The sequence below is a fragment of the Neophocaena asiaeorientalis genome, unplaced genomic scaffold, assembly GCF_003031525.2.
Source record: "Neophocaena asiaeorientalis asiaeorientalis breed wild unplaced genomic scaffold, Neophocaena_asiaeorientalis_V1.1 scaffold114, whole genome shotgun sequence".
In the NCBI taxonomy this organism is placed as follows: Eukaryota; Metazoa; Chordata; class Mammalia; order Artiodactyla; family Phocoenidae; genus Neophocaena; species Neophocaena asiaeorientalis.
The window spans coordinates 2,128,063-2,140,744 of NW_020173116.1; the positions used below are offsets into that span (position 1 = coordinate 2,128,063).

The 12,682-nt window shown below is 40.9% G+C and overlaps 1 protein-coding gene across 3 annotated transcripts in view; it reads left to right on the forward strand.

Annotated features, from left to right (window-relative positions):
* The first annotated feature begins 12 nt into the window (after positions 1 to 12).
* KCMF1 (potassium channel modulatory factor 1) overlaps positions 13 to 12,682 on the forward strand; it is an 80,951-nt gene continuing 68,281 nt past the window's right edge. The window contains exons 1-3 of one of the 3 annotated variants that reach the window (XM_024744011.1): positions 13 to 112; positions 5,198 to 5,404; positions 5,500 to 5,570. Coding sequence is in view for 1 of the 3 variants with exons in the window: in XM_024744009.1 (XP_024599777.1) it covers positions 4,748 to 4,817 (70 nt within the window). In the remaining 2 variants the exon portion in view is untranslated. Of the gene's footprint in view, positions 113 to 4,732; positions 4,818 to 4,854; positions 5,405 to 5,499; positions 5,571 to 12,682 lie in introns of those variants that run through there. The other 2 variants (XM_024744010.1, XM_024744009.1) reach the window with 2 other exon arrangements.

The window sequence follows — 12,682 nt, forward strand, 5'->3', positions numbered from 1 at the left end:
CGGGCGACTGCGGGGCGGGCGGGAAGGCTCTGCGGCCGGGGAACGGGAAACTCCCGCCGCCTGGAGCCCGCCCCGGCCTCGCGGCTAGGCCTCGGCGCGGCCCTGAGCTCGGGTAACCAAGTTCCCGGGGCGGATCCGTCCCGGCCGGGCGAGCAAACTCCCTGCTCGGTCACCCGGTAGGAGGGGGACTGGCTCCCGGCCGGCCGTGGGCCCGTCTCCCGGCGTGCATGTCTCCCTAAACCAGGTTTTGGTAAATGACCGTGGTGAGGTCTGTTAGTGGTCAGGGAGCGTTTTGGACTTTGTTTTGCGATTTAAAAACATGATGGGGGTACAGTTGCAAATCAGACAGCTCTAGCCCGGCCCCAGGGCACAAAGAGAAAAATGTTTAGAGCCGAGGTATAGGCGTTGATCTGGTAAAAAATAAAGTTAACTTCAGTTTGCTGCCATATGGTTTAGAAAAGGGGGAGGGGGGTTGTGTTTTCTTTGTTTCACTACCACAGGCCTTTAAATAAAAAGTATTACGAGACGTGGCGAAAAGTTTATCCTGGTAAGGTTGATGCAAGATTGTAGAAGTGGCTTGAAGATATTGTGTACTCTGGATGTTAAAATACTGTATAGGTGATGTAGGAGTGGAGAAAGTTTAGTGAGTCACATTTGTGTGTGCATCCCACTGTTAGAAGGGTATTCCTAGGGAAATACAGGCCTCAGAATTTAAAGATTGAAAAACTCAGATTGTTCAAAATTATATTCAGAGCATTACTAATTATAATGTAATTTGAGATGGACTCCAAGAAAATATTGTGTCCAAGGGTTCTGTATTTTAAAGTCAGAAAACTAATAGGAAATAGGTTATATTTTCTTCACTTACTGTGTACAAGTGTTGGACAGTTTGAAATAATAAGGTACATAGGCTCATAGAAATATTTAGAAGCTATGCCTATTTTCCCATTTTTTTCTACTTAATGGCAATACATCTCCTATCTTGTAATTTAAAAGAAGTTGTAATTAAAGTTATAATAAAATTTTAATTGGGGATATTAAAGTTTATCTTAGGCTGAAGTCGTGTGTACATTGACCACCTTCAAGACAAAACGAAAGTGAGTAATGGCTGCAGGCTCTCTTACTCATAAGAACTAGGAGAGTTAAAGTTACAGAATCATAGCAATGGAAGAAGGGTGTTTGAGACCCATTCTCCTTGCTTTAAGAAAATATCCAGGTAGTTCCAGATGGAATATTCAGATTGAATGGTGTCCTGGGAAGATTCCTTTACCCTCAGTAATCTTTTAGAGTAGTTAAAATCCCACAGTGTGAACATTCTTGAATGTAACACAAATTCTGTAATTTAAGCCCAGTTTTCCCTGTTTGGTCCTGTGGAAAGGCACGTGGTCATGAAACTTACATTTACCGTTTAGTTACTTGAATATTACTGAACTCCTCAGCACATGAATAGCACACCTTTTCTGGTAACTTACATAATGCCAGAGGTTTCTGAAAAAGGAGCATTCCTATAATATATCAGTTGAAGACTTATAGTACAGTATTTGACAAGTGATTACTTTTTAAGGGTCTGGTTTATGGCCTAAGGTAGGAATGGCAATCTCATTAAGAATCACATTTAATTCATTAGATATATGTTTTGTGGAATTTTAGTTTAGGCTGCCAGTTATTTTCATCAGTAGAAATTTAGCCTATCAACAAATGTAGAGTTTGACACCCTCGATATTATAGTTTGTTTCTTACCCTTTCTTCTTTGGGCCAAGTAATCCCATTTCTTTAGTGGTATGATTTTTGAGCCCTTTCAATCATCTGTCCACCTCCAAATTCTCTGTAGTTGTTGTTTGCCTTTCAGTAGTATGACCCAGGACTGGGTGTAGTAGTCTGCGAAACGATCTGAACTGAGCTGCCTGTACTGTTGTGCTTGCATTGTGCTTCCTTCTCAGTGCCTTCTGTAGGCATGTAATTTGTTACTTTGTCTTTGGGCCCATCCTAATGAGTTGCACTATTTTATATGTAACATGTAACTTTGGACAACACAGCCCCAGGATGGACATCTGTCAAGCTTAGAGTCTGTACTTGGTGAAGCAGTGGACTACCTCTGAGAAATGAGATGCAACTAGAAGCACAGAAAAATGTCCTAGCCCAGGGGTCAGCATGCTTTTTTCTGTAAAGGACCAGGTAGTAAGTATCATAGTCTTGGCAAGCTATAAGGTCTCTGTCCACTCTGCCATTGTAGTATAAAAGCAGACAGCATGTAATGAATGAGCACGGCCATGTTCCAGTGAAAACTGCTTTATGGAACTGCTGTTGAATTTCATTTTAATTTTCATGTGTCATGACATGATTCTTTGTTTTACCATTTAAAACTGTAAAAACTGTTCTTAGCGTGCAGGCTGTTCAAACACAGGAGGTGGCCGAATTTGGCCCATTTTGGCCTGCAGGCTATAATTTGCCTACTTTTACTCTAGAGTAGAGCTTTAGAGAGCTGATAGAACTGGAATTGTTGGGAGTCCAGAAAGGGCCCGCTCTGCTTGGTGTTTCCTTTGGGAATGGGGAGCAAGTCCATGGACTGAGCCAGTTCTGTACCTGTTTCCAGCAGTACCATGTCAATTGGGATAGAAGTCATTGTTCCTGAGGCATGGGAAGCAGACTCCGCAACCACCTTCCCAGACACCGTCTGAGTGGAGATGATGGTACTCTACATTGTCTCCCGCTTGCCCAACATGACTTTTCCAACCAGAATTCCAGGGCCTTTTAATTCACTTTGTAATGTTCTTGTCACGTTAACAAACATTCTACAACATGAGTTCCTAGTCACTTTATGTTCAACATACCAACACCATCTAGTTCCATGTTATACACAGTGAAACCAATCATTTTCTATTTCATTTGTAAGAGTATTTTTTTTAATGTTTCACTACATACTTTCCTTTTAAGTACATTTAAAGTATAACTGTGTTATGCAGAGCTTAAAAACTATATAATAGCTTTGCACATGTTTTTAAAAACATCAAATTACTCAGTGCTTATTAGCTAAAATGAAATTATGAGTGTTCTTGCATGAGTTGGAGCCTAATTGATTACCTGGGGTTATTACCTTAAATCATTCAACCTTTTTTTATTCGCTACTATGTATAAGGCCCTGGGTTAGTTACGAAGAATGTGGGGATGAATGAACAAGACACAGCTTCTCACCTTAAGTTTGGTGGGGAAGGTGCATGTGTGCACAGCTTCTACTGCCCAGTAGACACACCATAAGGAAGGGATAAACAAATTGATGACAAAATAATTACCAACTTTTTTTCTTGCTAATTTTGCCCAATTTCAGAGAGGGAATCTATTGTGATTCCTAACTCCTTTTTCTTGAGTGCCGCCTCAGCTTTTTTGTGGGCTACTCTCGATTTTGGATAAAATTGTTCGAGATTTCAAATAGAGTTCCTATCTCTACCTGATTTATATTTCCCCTAGTTTTTTGAAGATTTTCATATGTAAAAATGATAGTGAATAAATGGACAAGTGATGATACTGTGTTATTCTCAGAAGCATCTGATACTGTTTATTTTCAGAATGTAATGTACAAGAGTAAGTAGGCCATTACTCTAGTTTTTGAAAGTTGTACCATTTTTTTGAAATTGTAGAACTCTTCTGTTAGTAGATTTCTCTTCTCTGAAAGTGCTGTCTGATGCTAAAAATGCACATGCAGACAATCCCGTAGTGAATTGCAGTAATTTTGTTTTCAGGATTTGGGGACTGGAAAGCCAGGATTGGCAATTAGCATGTGATTTTAATGTGGTGACTTTTGCCTTCCTGTGGCAAAGTAGATTCACTCCCACTGAAAAGATCTTTGCCATCATGTCAGACAACTTATTTTACTTAAATGATCTGTTGAAAGATTATGACATTCTTACTTGACTTTACATTTCAATAAATCATGAATTACATTTACCTTGACTTTCAATAAAGGATAGAACATAAATATTTTAATTTCTGGGGTCTTTGATTTCATGATTTTGTATAAAGTTGATTTTGAAGCCCATTTTCCCCATATATTGACATCTGTGTTAAAGTTAAAATGTGACAAACTATAACTTCCCTCTCTTATTTTAAATTAGAAATTTAATTTGGAAGAAATTCCTTTTAGTCTTAGAATTTTAAGAATTTATCAGCAGCAATCTTGCTTAAAGATTGAAAACTTTTTCACAGTGGAAAATTAGGAAGCTTCTGATGTGAAACTACCAAATTCCTTCATATTACGCTTGCAACATTTCAGAAAAGAAATCCATGCCCTTATGAGTCATAACTTAATTTTCAAAAATCAGCTTTATAACATCTACCATATATATTTGCTGAGGTTTGGGTGTTTTTTTTAGACTGGGGGTTCCAAAAGTTGTTCTTAGTGAAGATTAAGGTATCGTTGTGTTATCCTAAAAATAGTGTGTTTTTAATTTCATTATAAATATTGCTGTGTGGCTACATTCATGAATACGGAAACGTTTCCTACCCATCATACTCATAAAATTTAAAAGGAGTGCTATTCATAATTAAAATTTTTGTTGATAAAAGCTTAATTTCATGTTAATTTTAGTGTTGTGCTAGGAGCCGTGATGTTGTTCATTTCCTTAAAATGATATGGTATGCTTTTTTAGTCACTTAAGCTATTCATTATAATTGAAGAAAGAGTGTAAGAGGTATACAGATCAGAGAATTTTTTAAATGTGCTAATTTTTATATATTATCTATGTCCTGATTCATGTTGGAGATATTGGATAAGGCAGACAGTTTCCTGAGGGAACAAATTACCTGCGTTCCATGGGAAGGAAGTGAGTATTTTGGGTGAAAAGAGAGGACGTTTTGGGGATGGTAAGGACAAGAGGCCAGGAGGGTGATGGCAGAGGAAAGTTAGGGTGGGCCTGAAGCTTGGAAATTATCTGTAGTCACAGGGAGTCAGAAACACAAAACTAACTCTTATGCCGATGAAATGTCTCAAGAGCTGCATGCCAGGAGGTAAAAACTCACTGTCCTGTGAAACTAGCAAGAGATGAATTGCCTGATTGGGCACCTTCCAGGGTGCCATCCCTGCTACCTTTCTCACTGCCTTCACACGTTTGTTAATCCGTGTTTTTAGCTGTGTCTTTCTGAATAGTGACAAGCAGAGTGTGGGTCTATCCAGTTCATGTACATGGTCTGTGTATCTTTTCAGGGCCACAGTACCAGCCATCAGTCCAGCAGACTGCCAGTAGCCACAAGGGGTATCAGGGAGAAAGTATGGATGGATCCTTGCAAATCCATCACTGCTGTGAGAAAAAACCAGCTGAAATCACAGGAGTGGGTCGGTCAATCAAGTCACCTTCAGCTTGGAGGGACAGACAATAAGTGGGTGAAGCCTCTTGACATCGTGACTAATTAGGTTTGCACATTATGTTCTGCTGAAGTGTGTGTCTGTGTGTTCCTTCTCTTGGTAGTATTCATTGCCACTGTCATGAACTTCACATTTTTCTACAGTCAGAGGACCTTCGTTCAGAGCGCCACTTTAGAGTGCTAACTTGATGAGTTGACCATTCGAACAGTCACAGGTATACTCAACTATAATGTTTGGTTTTGACTTTTGTTTCTTTTGTGCCTTAAGACTCCGTCACCCTCCCCATCCACCCAGCAAAGTTAAGTTCCTCCAGTGGCACTCCTGCCTCATTCTCCAGGCGTTTTTTTATGCTGCGATTGTTTACTTGTCTGCCTGCCCCACAAACCACCTGAGGGTAGGTATAGTGTTACACTTACCTTTGTACCCTACCACCTAGCATAGTGTCTGGCCTTTGGAGGCCCAGTGAACATTTGCCGGTGATTGTTAGAGATGTTAATACTTGTCTAAAAAATGGTGAGACTGGACAATGCATTCCTGTTTTTATCTGGAGGAACGGGTTAAGAGGGAGAGAGATTGTAGGAAAGAGAACTTGGAACTTCCATAAAAGTAAGAGGGGATGAATAAACTATGTACATGGAATGAAAATAACTTAGGGTAGCTGACTCCTGTGGGAATGGCCTGGGACTGGACTCCGAGGTACTGTTTTGTTCTCCTTCTGGCTCTGGTTTCAGATTAGCTGGCTGTGGGTTCTGCATATTAATTGTACTGTGTATGAGTTTTTTGGTTCATTCAGTCATTCATTCAGCAAATATTTATGGACTGCCTACTCAAGTACCACTCGAAGTCGTCTCCAGAGCTTGCCACAAGTTGTTGACCCTTGCTGCGGGATGATGATATCCAGCGGGTTAGAAACACATGTTTGGGAATTAAATGCTGTTGCATAGGTTGTGGCTCTTTTCCAGTGTGCTCGAGTTAGTCCTTGAAGTTTATATTTTATGACAGGATAGTTAAGTCATGTAAGTGTTTTAATGTTTTGGCAATATTTGCTCCCCCCTCCTTTTTTTTTTTTTTTTTAAGCTTATTTTCATTCAAGCTTCACAATCACTTCTAATGCTGTCCAGCAGTACATTTCTTTCTTTAACAATATTATCCTTAGACTGTAAGACTCAACACACATCTGCATATATAAGTATCTTTTTGATATTGCATACTAAGAAAAGAGCTCAAGGGATTAAGCTTTTTGTATTCAGTATAGTTTTTTTTGCGAAGTCCTTATGGTTATATAGCAACTGTTGGGGTGAGTAACTAGACCCTACTTCCTTCTGTTATTCTTCCTCAGCCAGCATTCTCCCTTGGTGTCCTGTGATTGTAGAGGTTTGGCAGTGCAAGCAAATGAGAAACTTTCTAAGTCAGGAGTTAAAAACATTGAAATAAAATGGGCGGGGATTATATAAAGGAGTTGTTACAGATGTGTCCCTTCTCTGCAAGAATGATATACATGCTGGGTGCTGGGGGCTGGTTTGGTGTTGGGAGCCAGGTAGTTTTCATAATCAGAGATCTTATGTTCATCCTTATTGACACTACTAGGGATTCTGACACAGTTAATTGCAATTTGAATTGAATGTAACCTGTTCACGTGTTTGTATAGCTATAGATAGGAATATACATAGTAGTCACAGAGGTAGAACCAGTCTTCCTATCCTTGGGAAAAATGGTGATTAGAACCTCAAGTTACAGTGGATGAGCATCTGACCCGTGGTGATCCTGTATTAGGCCAGGATCAGGGAGCTTCACTCCATGTCAGACATACTGCATATCTTCATGCTCATTCATTGTTCCATATCATTTTCTGCAAGCTTCTTAGAAATCACCCAAATGGTAGAGGAGATAGCAAATCTACTCGCAGAATTGGGGTGCATGATCACACTGCCTAACAGAAATCTAATTGCAAGTCACATGTAATTTTAAATTCTCTGATAGCTACAGTAACAAAACTAAGGAAGTGAAATTAATTTTAATAATTTAATGCTTTTAACCCAATGTATACAAAACAGCATTTCAACATGCAATCAGTATACAAATTGTTTATGAGATATTTTTACATTCTTTATTCTTTACAATGCTATAAAAATCTAGGGTATATTTCACACTTAATACTTTTCAATTCAGATGCTAGATTTTCATAAAGAATACTTGGTCTTGGGCTTCCCTGGTGGCGCAGTGGTTGAGAGTCTGCCTGCCGATGCAGGGGACACAGGTTCATGCCCCGGTCCAGGAAGATCCCACATGCCGCGGAGCGGCTGGGCACGTGAGCCATGGCCGCTGAGCCTGCGCGTCCGGAGCCTGTGCTCCGCAACGGGAGAGGCCACAACAGTGAGAGGCCCGCGTACCGCAAAAAAAAAAAAAAAAAAAATGAATACTTGGTCTTAGTTGAGACATACTTTAGACACATATATCGGGGGTCTGCTAATTCATCTTTTGATCATGTACTGTCTCTTTTTGTAAGTACATGTTGATGCAGTATTGCCATGTTCATTAGCATTCTAGATTTCTGTTCCTAGAATTTCTCTCCTATGAAGCTAGGTTTTACCTTACTTTTTCACCTTAAAATTATTTTTAACCTACTTTAACTGCATATAACCATCACGATAGAAACCTACTTTATAAACAGCTACAAATGTATAAAAATTCTAATCCCTTTGTGAGCTGTTCAGATTGATGAGGTATAAAGTAATGGCTTCAGGGTGATTTTAATGTGAGTTTGGGGGTTATTTTAAAGTCCCCTGCGTTGACAAATGTAGAATTTGCAAAAATTGTTACTAGTCCATTTCAAGTTCTATTATGGTGAATTCATCATTTGAAAACAGGGACCCCTAGGCTTGGTAATTTATTGTCGATATATTTCATTGTATAGATTAGATCTCTAGTATCCATCTCCAAAAGTCTCTTGGCCTCTAGCAATAGAAAGACAGGTGGTTATGATTGTTCTTTAAAGTAATTTTAAGGAAACTGACTATGGAGTTAATACTTAGCCCACTATCAAGGTTAGCCACCCACTGGTGACTTCTCTCTTTTACCTGTTTGGCTTATTGTTTTCCAGTTACAGCTAGATTTGCAAGTGAAAATAGAGTGTTTGGAAGACAGTCTGTTAAAAATTAAAGACCTAGTGTTTTTCTGTCTTCATTTTATTAGAGCAACATTTCCACTGAGCAGTCAGTTTTACGGTTCTTTTTTTTTTTTCCCTGCAGTCCCCCTCCAGCCAGATCACTGGAACATAAGGAATCTGTGGCTCGCTCTCTCTTTTTTTTTTTTTTAATAGTATAAAAATGCTAGTACTGTCATTTTTGGGTACTCTCATCCAGTGGTTCTCAAAGTGTGGTTCAGGACCAGCAGTATCAGCATCACCTGGGAATTTGCTAGAAATGCAGATTCTTGGACTCTACCCTAGACCTACCAAATCAGAATTTCTGGGGGTGGGGCCCAGCAGTCTGCGTTTTAACAGGCTCCTACCTGGACCCAGTTACAACCAAAGGCATTCTTTGCCTGAGGTTGTTATTGCTGGTGACAGGCACACAATGGTTGTGGGACCACTTTTCACGGTGTGATACTAACCAAATGGAAATGGAGCTCATGACCTTGGCATCATTCTTCTTGAACGTCATGCTCTTGTCACCTAAGGAGGTGCAAGAGGAGCATAGCTCTCTGCTCCAGACTAGTTCTATTTGTTTGTTTACTCAACATATATTTATTGAATGTGTACTTGGGGCTAGGCACTATTCTGGCCACAAGGAAACCATAGTGAACAAAACAGAGAAGCTTCCTGTCCCTCTGACACTCACACTCTATTAGAAGGAGTATACTGGGGGTGTATGGCGTACAAGCCAAACTTGGCCACTGCCTGTTTTGGTCTATAAAGTTATATTGGAGCACAGCCACATCTCCTCTTTCCCATATTGTCTAAGCTGCTTTGTGCTACAGTGGCAGGCTTGAGTAGTTGTGACAGAGAAAGCTGGACATATTTATTCTCTGCCTCTTGGAAGAAAAGGTTTGTGGATCCCTGAGAAAGACCATGAAAGAATGAATAAGTAACAGAGTGTTAGGAGGTGACAAGTGTTATGAGAACCCATACAACAGGTTAAGGGAATAGAGAACGGGGGCCTACTTTAGATACGGTGGTCAGGAAGGGCCTTTCTGAAGACAGAACTTTAAAAGAAAAAATTTGAATTAAGTGAAGGATGTGTAAAGGAGGGTACAGCAAGTACAGAGGCCTTGAGACTTGGAATGCTCTGGGAACAGCAGTGAGGCCACTGTGGATGGCGGACAGTGATCGAGGGGGAAGAGGTAGGAAATGGAGTTGGCATAGCCAGGCCAGACCCTGCATACCCTGTATGGTGGGCTGTGGTGAGGACTGTTGAATTATTAGTGCTTTGAGAAATACACTGTAGAAGCCCTTCTTTAGAGAGATCTTTCTGGCAAAGGCTGGAAACTAAATCCCTAATGAAGCACATTCCAGCATCTCTAAGAAACATTTCTTTTTGAACTTTCCCCTATACTCTTCACTCTAGGGAGTCCACCAAGTAGGAGAATGGGAGGGAGTAGACTGCAGAGCTAAGAAAACATGAGCGAGTTGGAGAGAGGTAGATGGGACAATACTGAGGAGACCAGGGTTTCTAGAAAGGAGACTCCCATATGCCAGTAAGTCCTAACTTCCAGTTCAGTGCTACGGATCTGGTTTCTGTAAAAGATTACTAATACACTTCTTTGGCCTCTTCCCAGGGGTTGTTGTGGAGATGAAATGCCAGCACATGTAAGAATGTTTTCTAAGTTAGATAAAGTGCTGCACAAATGCAAGGTGATGGCATTTTTATTATGGGAGATAAGACTGGAGCAAGGTAGATAGGGAAGGATTTTGATTGCCACACTAAGGTCAGTCTTTTCCTTCTTCCGTACAGGTTATGGGATGGAAGGGGGGTTGGGGTAGTGCATCAAAAGTTTTAAGCAGAGAAAGGGCATGATGAAGAGTGGCATGTTTTAGAAAGAGTAGTGGGGTCCGTGTGCAGAGTAGGTTGGTGCCTGGGGCAGGGACCAGTTAGAGACTCTGGCGGAATGAGCTTGAAGTTAAAAGGACCTGGATTAGTCAGTGACAGTAGGAGCAAAAAGAAGAAATATGACTTGAGAGAAAGTCCTGTTGCAAGAGAGGAAGGACTAAAGTATAATTTCAGGACAACCGGCCAGGGTGCTGGGAGGATAGCAGGTTCTTTTGGTAGTTAAGGAAGATAGGAAGGGACAGGTGGGGAAAAAGTAATTTGCAGCTTTTGACGTTCTGAATTTAAGGTGATGGTAGGCCATTAGGTAGAAATCAGGAGTTGAGAAATACTACACTGGGGCTCAGGAGAGAGAAATCTTGGTTAGAAAAAACAATTTTATAGCCCCCTACATTGACGTCTGGGGATTGGCTAGATTTCTAAGGAAGAAAGCATCTAGAGAAGGGAGGATCAGAGAGCAAAGGGAGAACCATGATTGTGATGTGACTTGGAAGCCACAGACCGTTCCTGACCACCCATCATGTGCAGTAGCACTTGTCATGCAAGTATTGACTTTACTCCTTTAGATATAGGCTGTTCTGAGTAGGGGTGAGAGGTGGAGTAGATGAGGAGGTGGGAAGGGGAGAAGCTAATGCTAACCAAACATCTGCTATAGAAATAGTAATATTTATTGAGAGCTTACTGTCCGAGGGGCACTGTGCTCAGCATTTCACGTGTACCAACTCATTTAGTTCTCACAACTGTCCTGTGAGGTGTATATTTATTATCCCAGTGTAATGGATGAGGAAGTTGAAGCACTGAGTTCAGTACCTTGCCCAGGGTCACACAGTCTGCGATGAAGCTGGAATTCAAACCCAGGTCTGGGTTCTCAACATTAAGCTGTACTCTGTACCAGGCACTTTATAGACTGGTTCCTACAGCAGGGATCACAATTAAAAGGCTTCGTAAAATTTCAAAACAACCCAGCAGATATGTTATCCTGCTTTACAAATTAGGGATTTGAGTCTAAGTAAGAGAGGTTAGCTTATTTGTCCTAGGTCACCCAGGTAGTAAGTGGTAAAGCCAGGACTTGAACTAAGTTCTGTCAAAAACGAAAGCCCATGATCATTTTATTTCATTCAGAGGTCAGTAAACTCTGTGTACAGAGCTAGATAGCAAGTACGGCTTTGCAGGCCACATGGTCTCGACTGCAGCTACTCCACTCTGCTGCGGTGTTTTGAAAGCAGCCCTAAGACTAAACATAAACAGATGAGCATGGCTATAATCCAATAAATCTTTATTTGTGGATACTGAATTTGAATTTCATATAATTTTCAGGCATCACTGAATATTCTTTTTAAAATTTTCTAAACATTTTTTTTTTTTTTTAAATTATTTATTTATATTTTTGGCTGCGTTGGGTCTTCGCCGCTGCATGCAGGCTTTCTCCAGTTGAGGCGAGCCGGGGCCACTCTTCGTTGCGGTGCGCAGGCTTCTCATTGAGGTGACTTCTCTTGTTGCGGAGCACGGGCTCTAGGCACGCGGGCTTCAGTAGTTGTGGCTCGCAGGCTCTAGAGTACAGGCTCAGTAGTTGTGGCACACGGGCTCAGCCGCTCCGCAGCATGTGGGATCCTCCCGGACCAGGGCTCGAACCCGTATCCCCTGCACTGGCAGGCGGATTCTCAACCACTGCTCCACCAGGGAAGTCCTCTAAACATTTTTAAATGTAAAAACTGTTCTTAGCTTGTAGGTTGGACAAAACAGGTGGTAAGCCAGATTTGGCCCATGGGCAGTGGTTTGCTGACTCCTACTTTAATCCATTCATTTAATAAATATTACATTGAATACTTTCTCTATGCGGAGACATTGTGTTGGGCACTGGGGATGAAAAGCAGAGGGAGTTCCAGTTCCAGCCTTCTAAGATGAGACAGGTAATTATAATACAATGTAGTATGAGCTATAATAAATTTATACCTACAGGGTATAGTGAAGGAATAGATATGGGAGGCTTCTCAGTTTTATGGATGAATTCATGAATGCATCCCAAAAGGAGTTATGTATTTGAGCTGTATCTGATGTTGGGGAAGAATATCCCATGGAAAGAGACATGGGCAGAAAGAATTTTGCTCTGAGGGGAGACCATAAGAAATTTAACAATATTGGAGCAGAAAGGGAGGGGCTGATGCCAGGAGATGAACCTTGTCAATAGGATAGGTTAATGGGAACGAGTTTTTAGGAAATTTTAAACCAGTATGACTTTTGTGTTCTAGAAAGAGATGCTCTGAAGGATGGATTTGCGGGG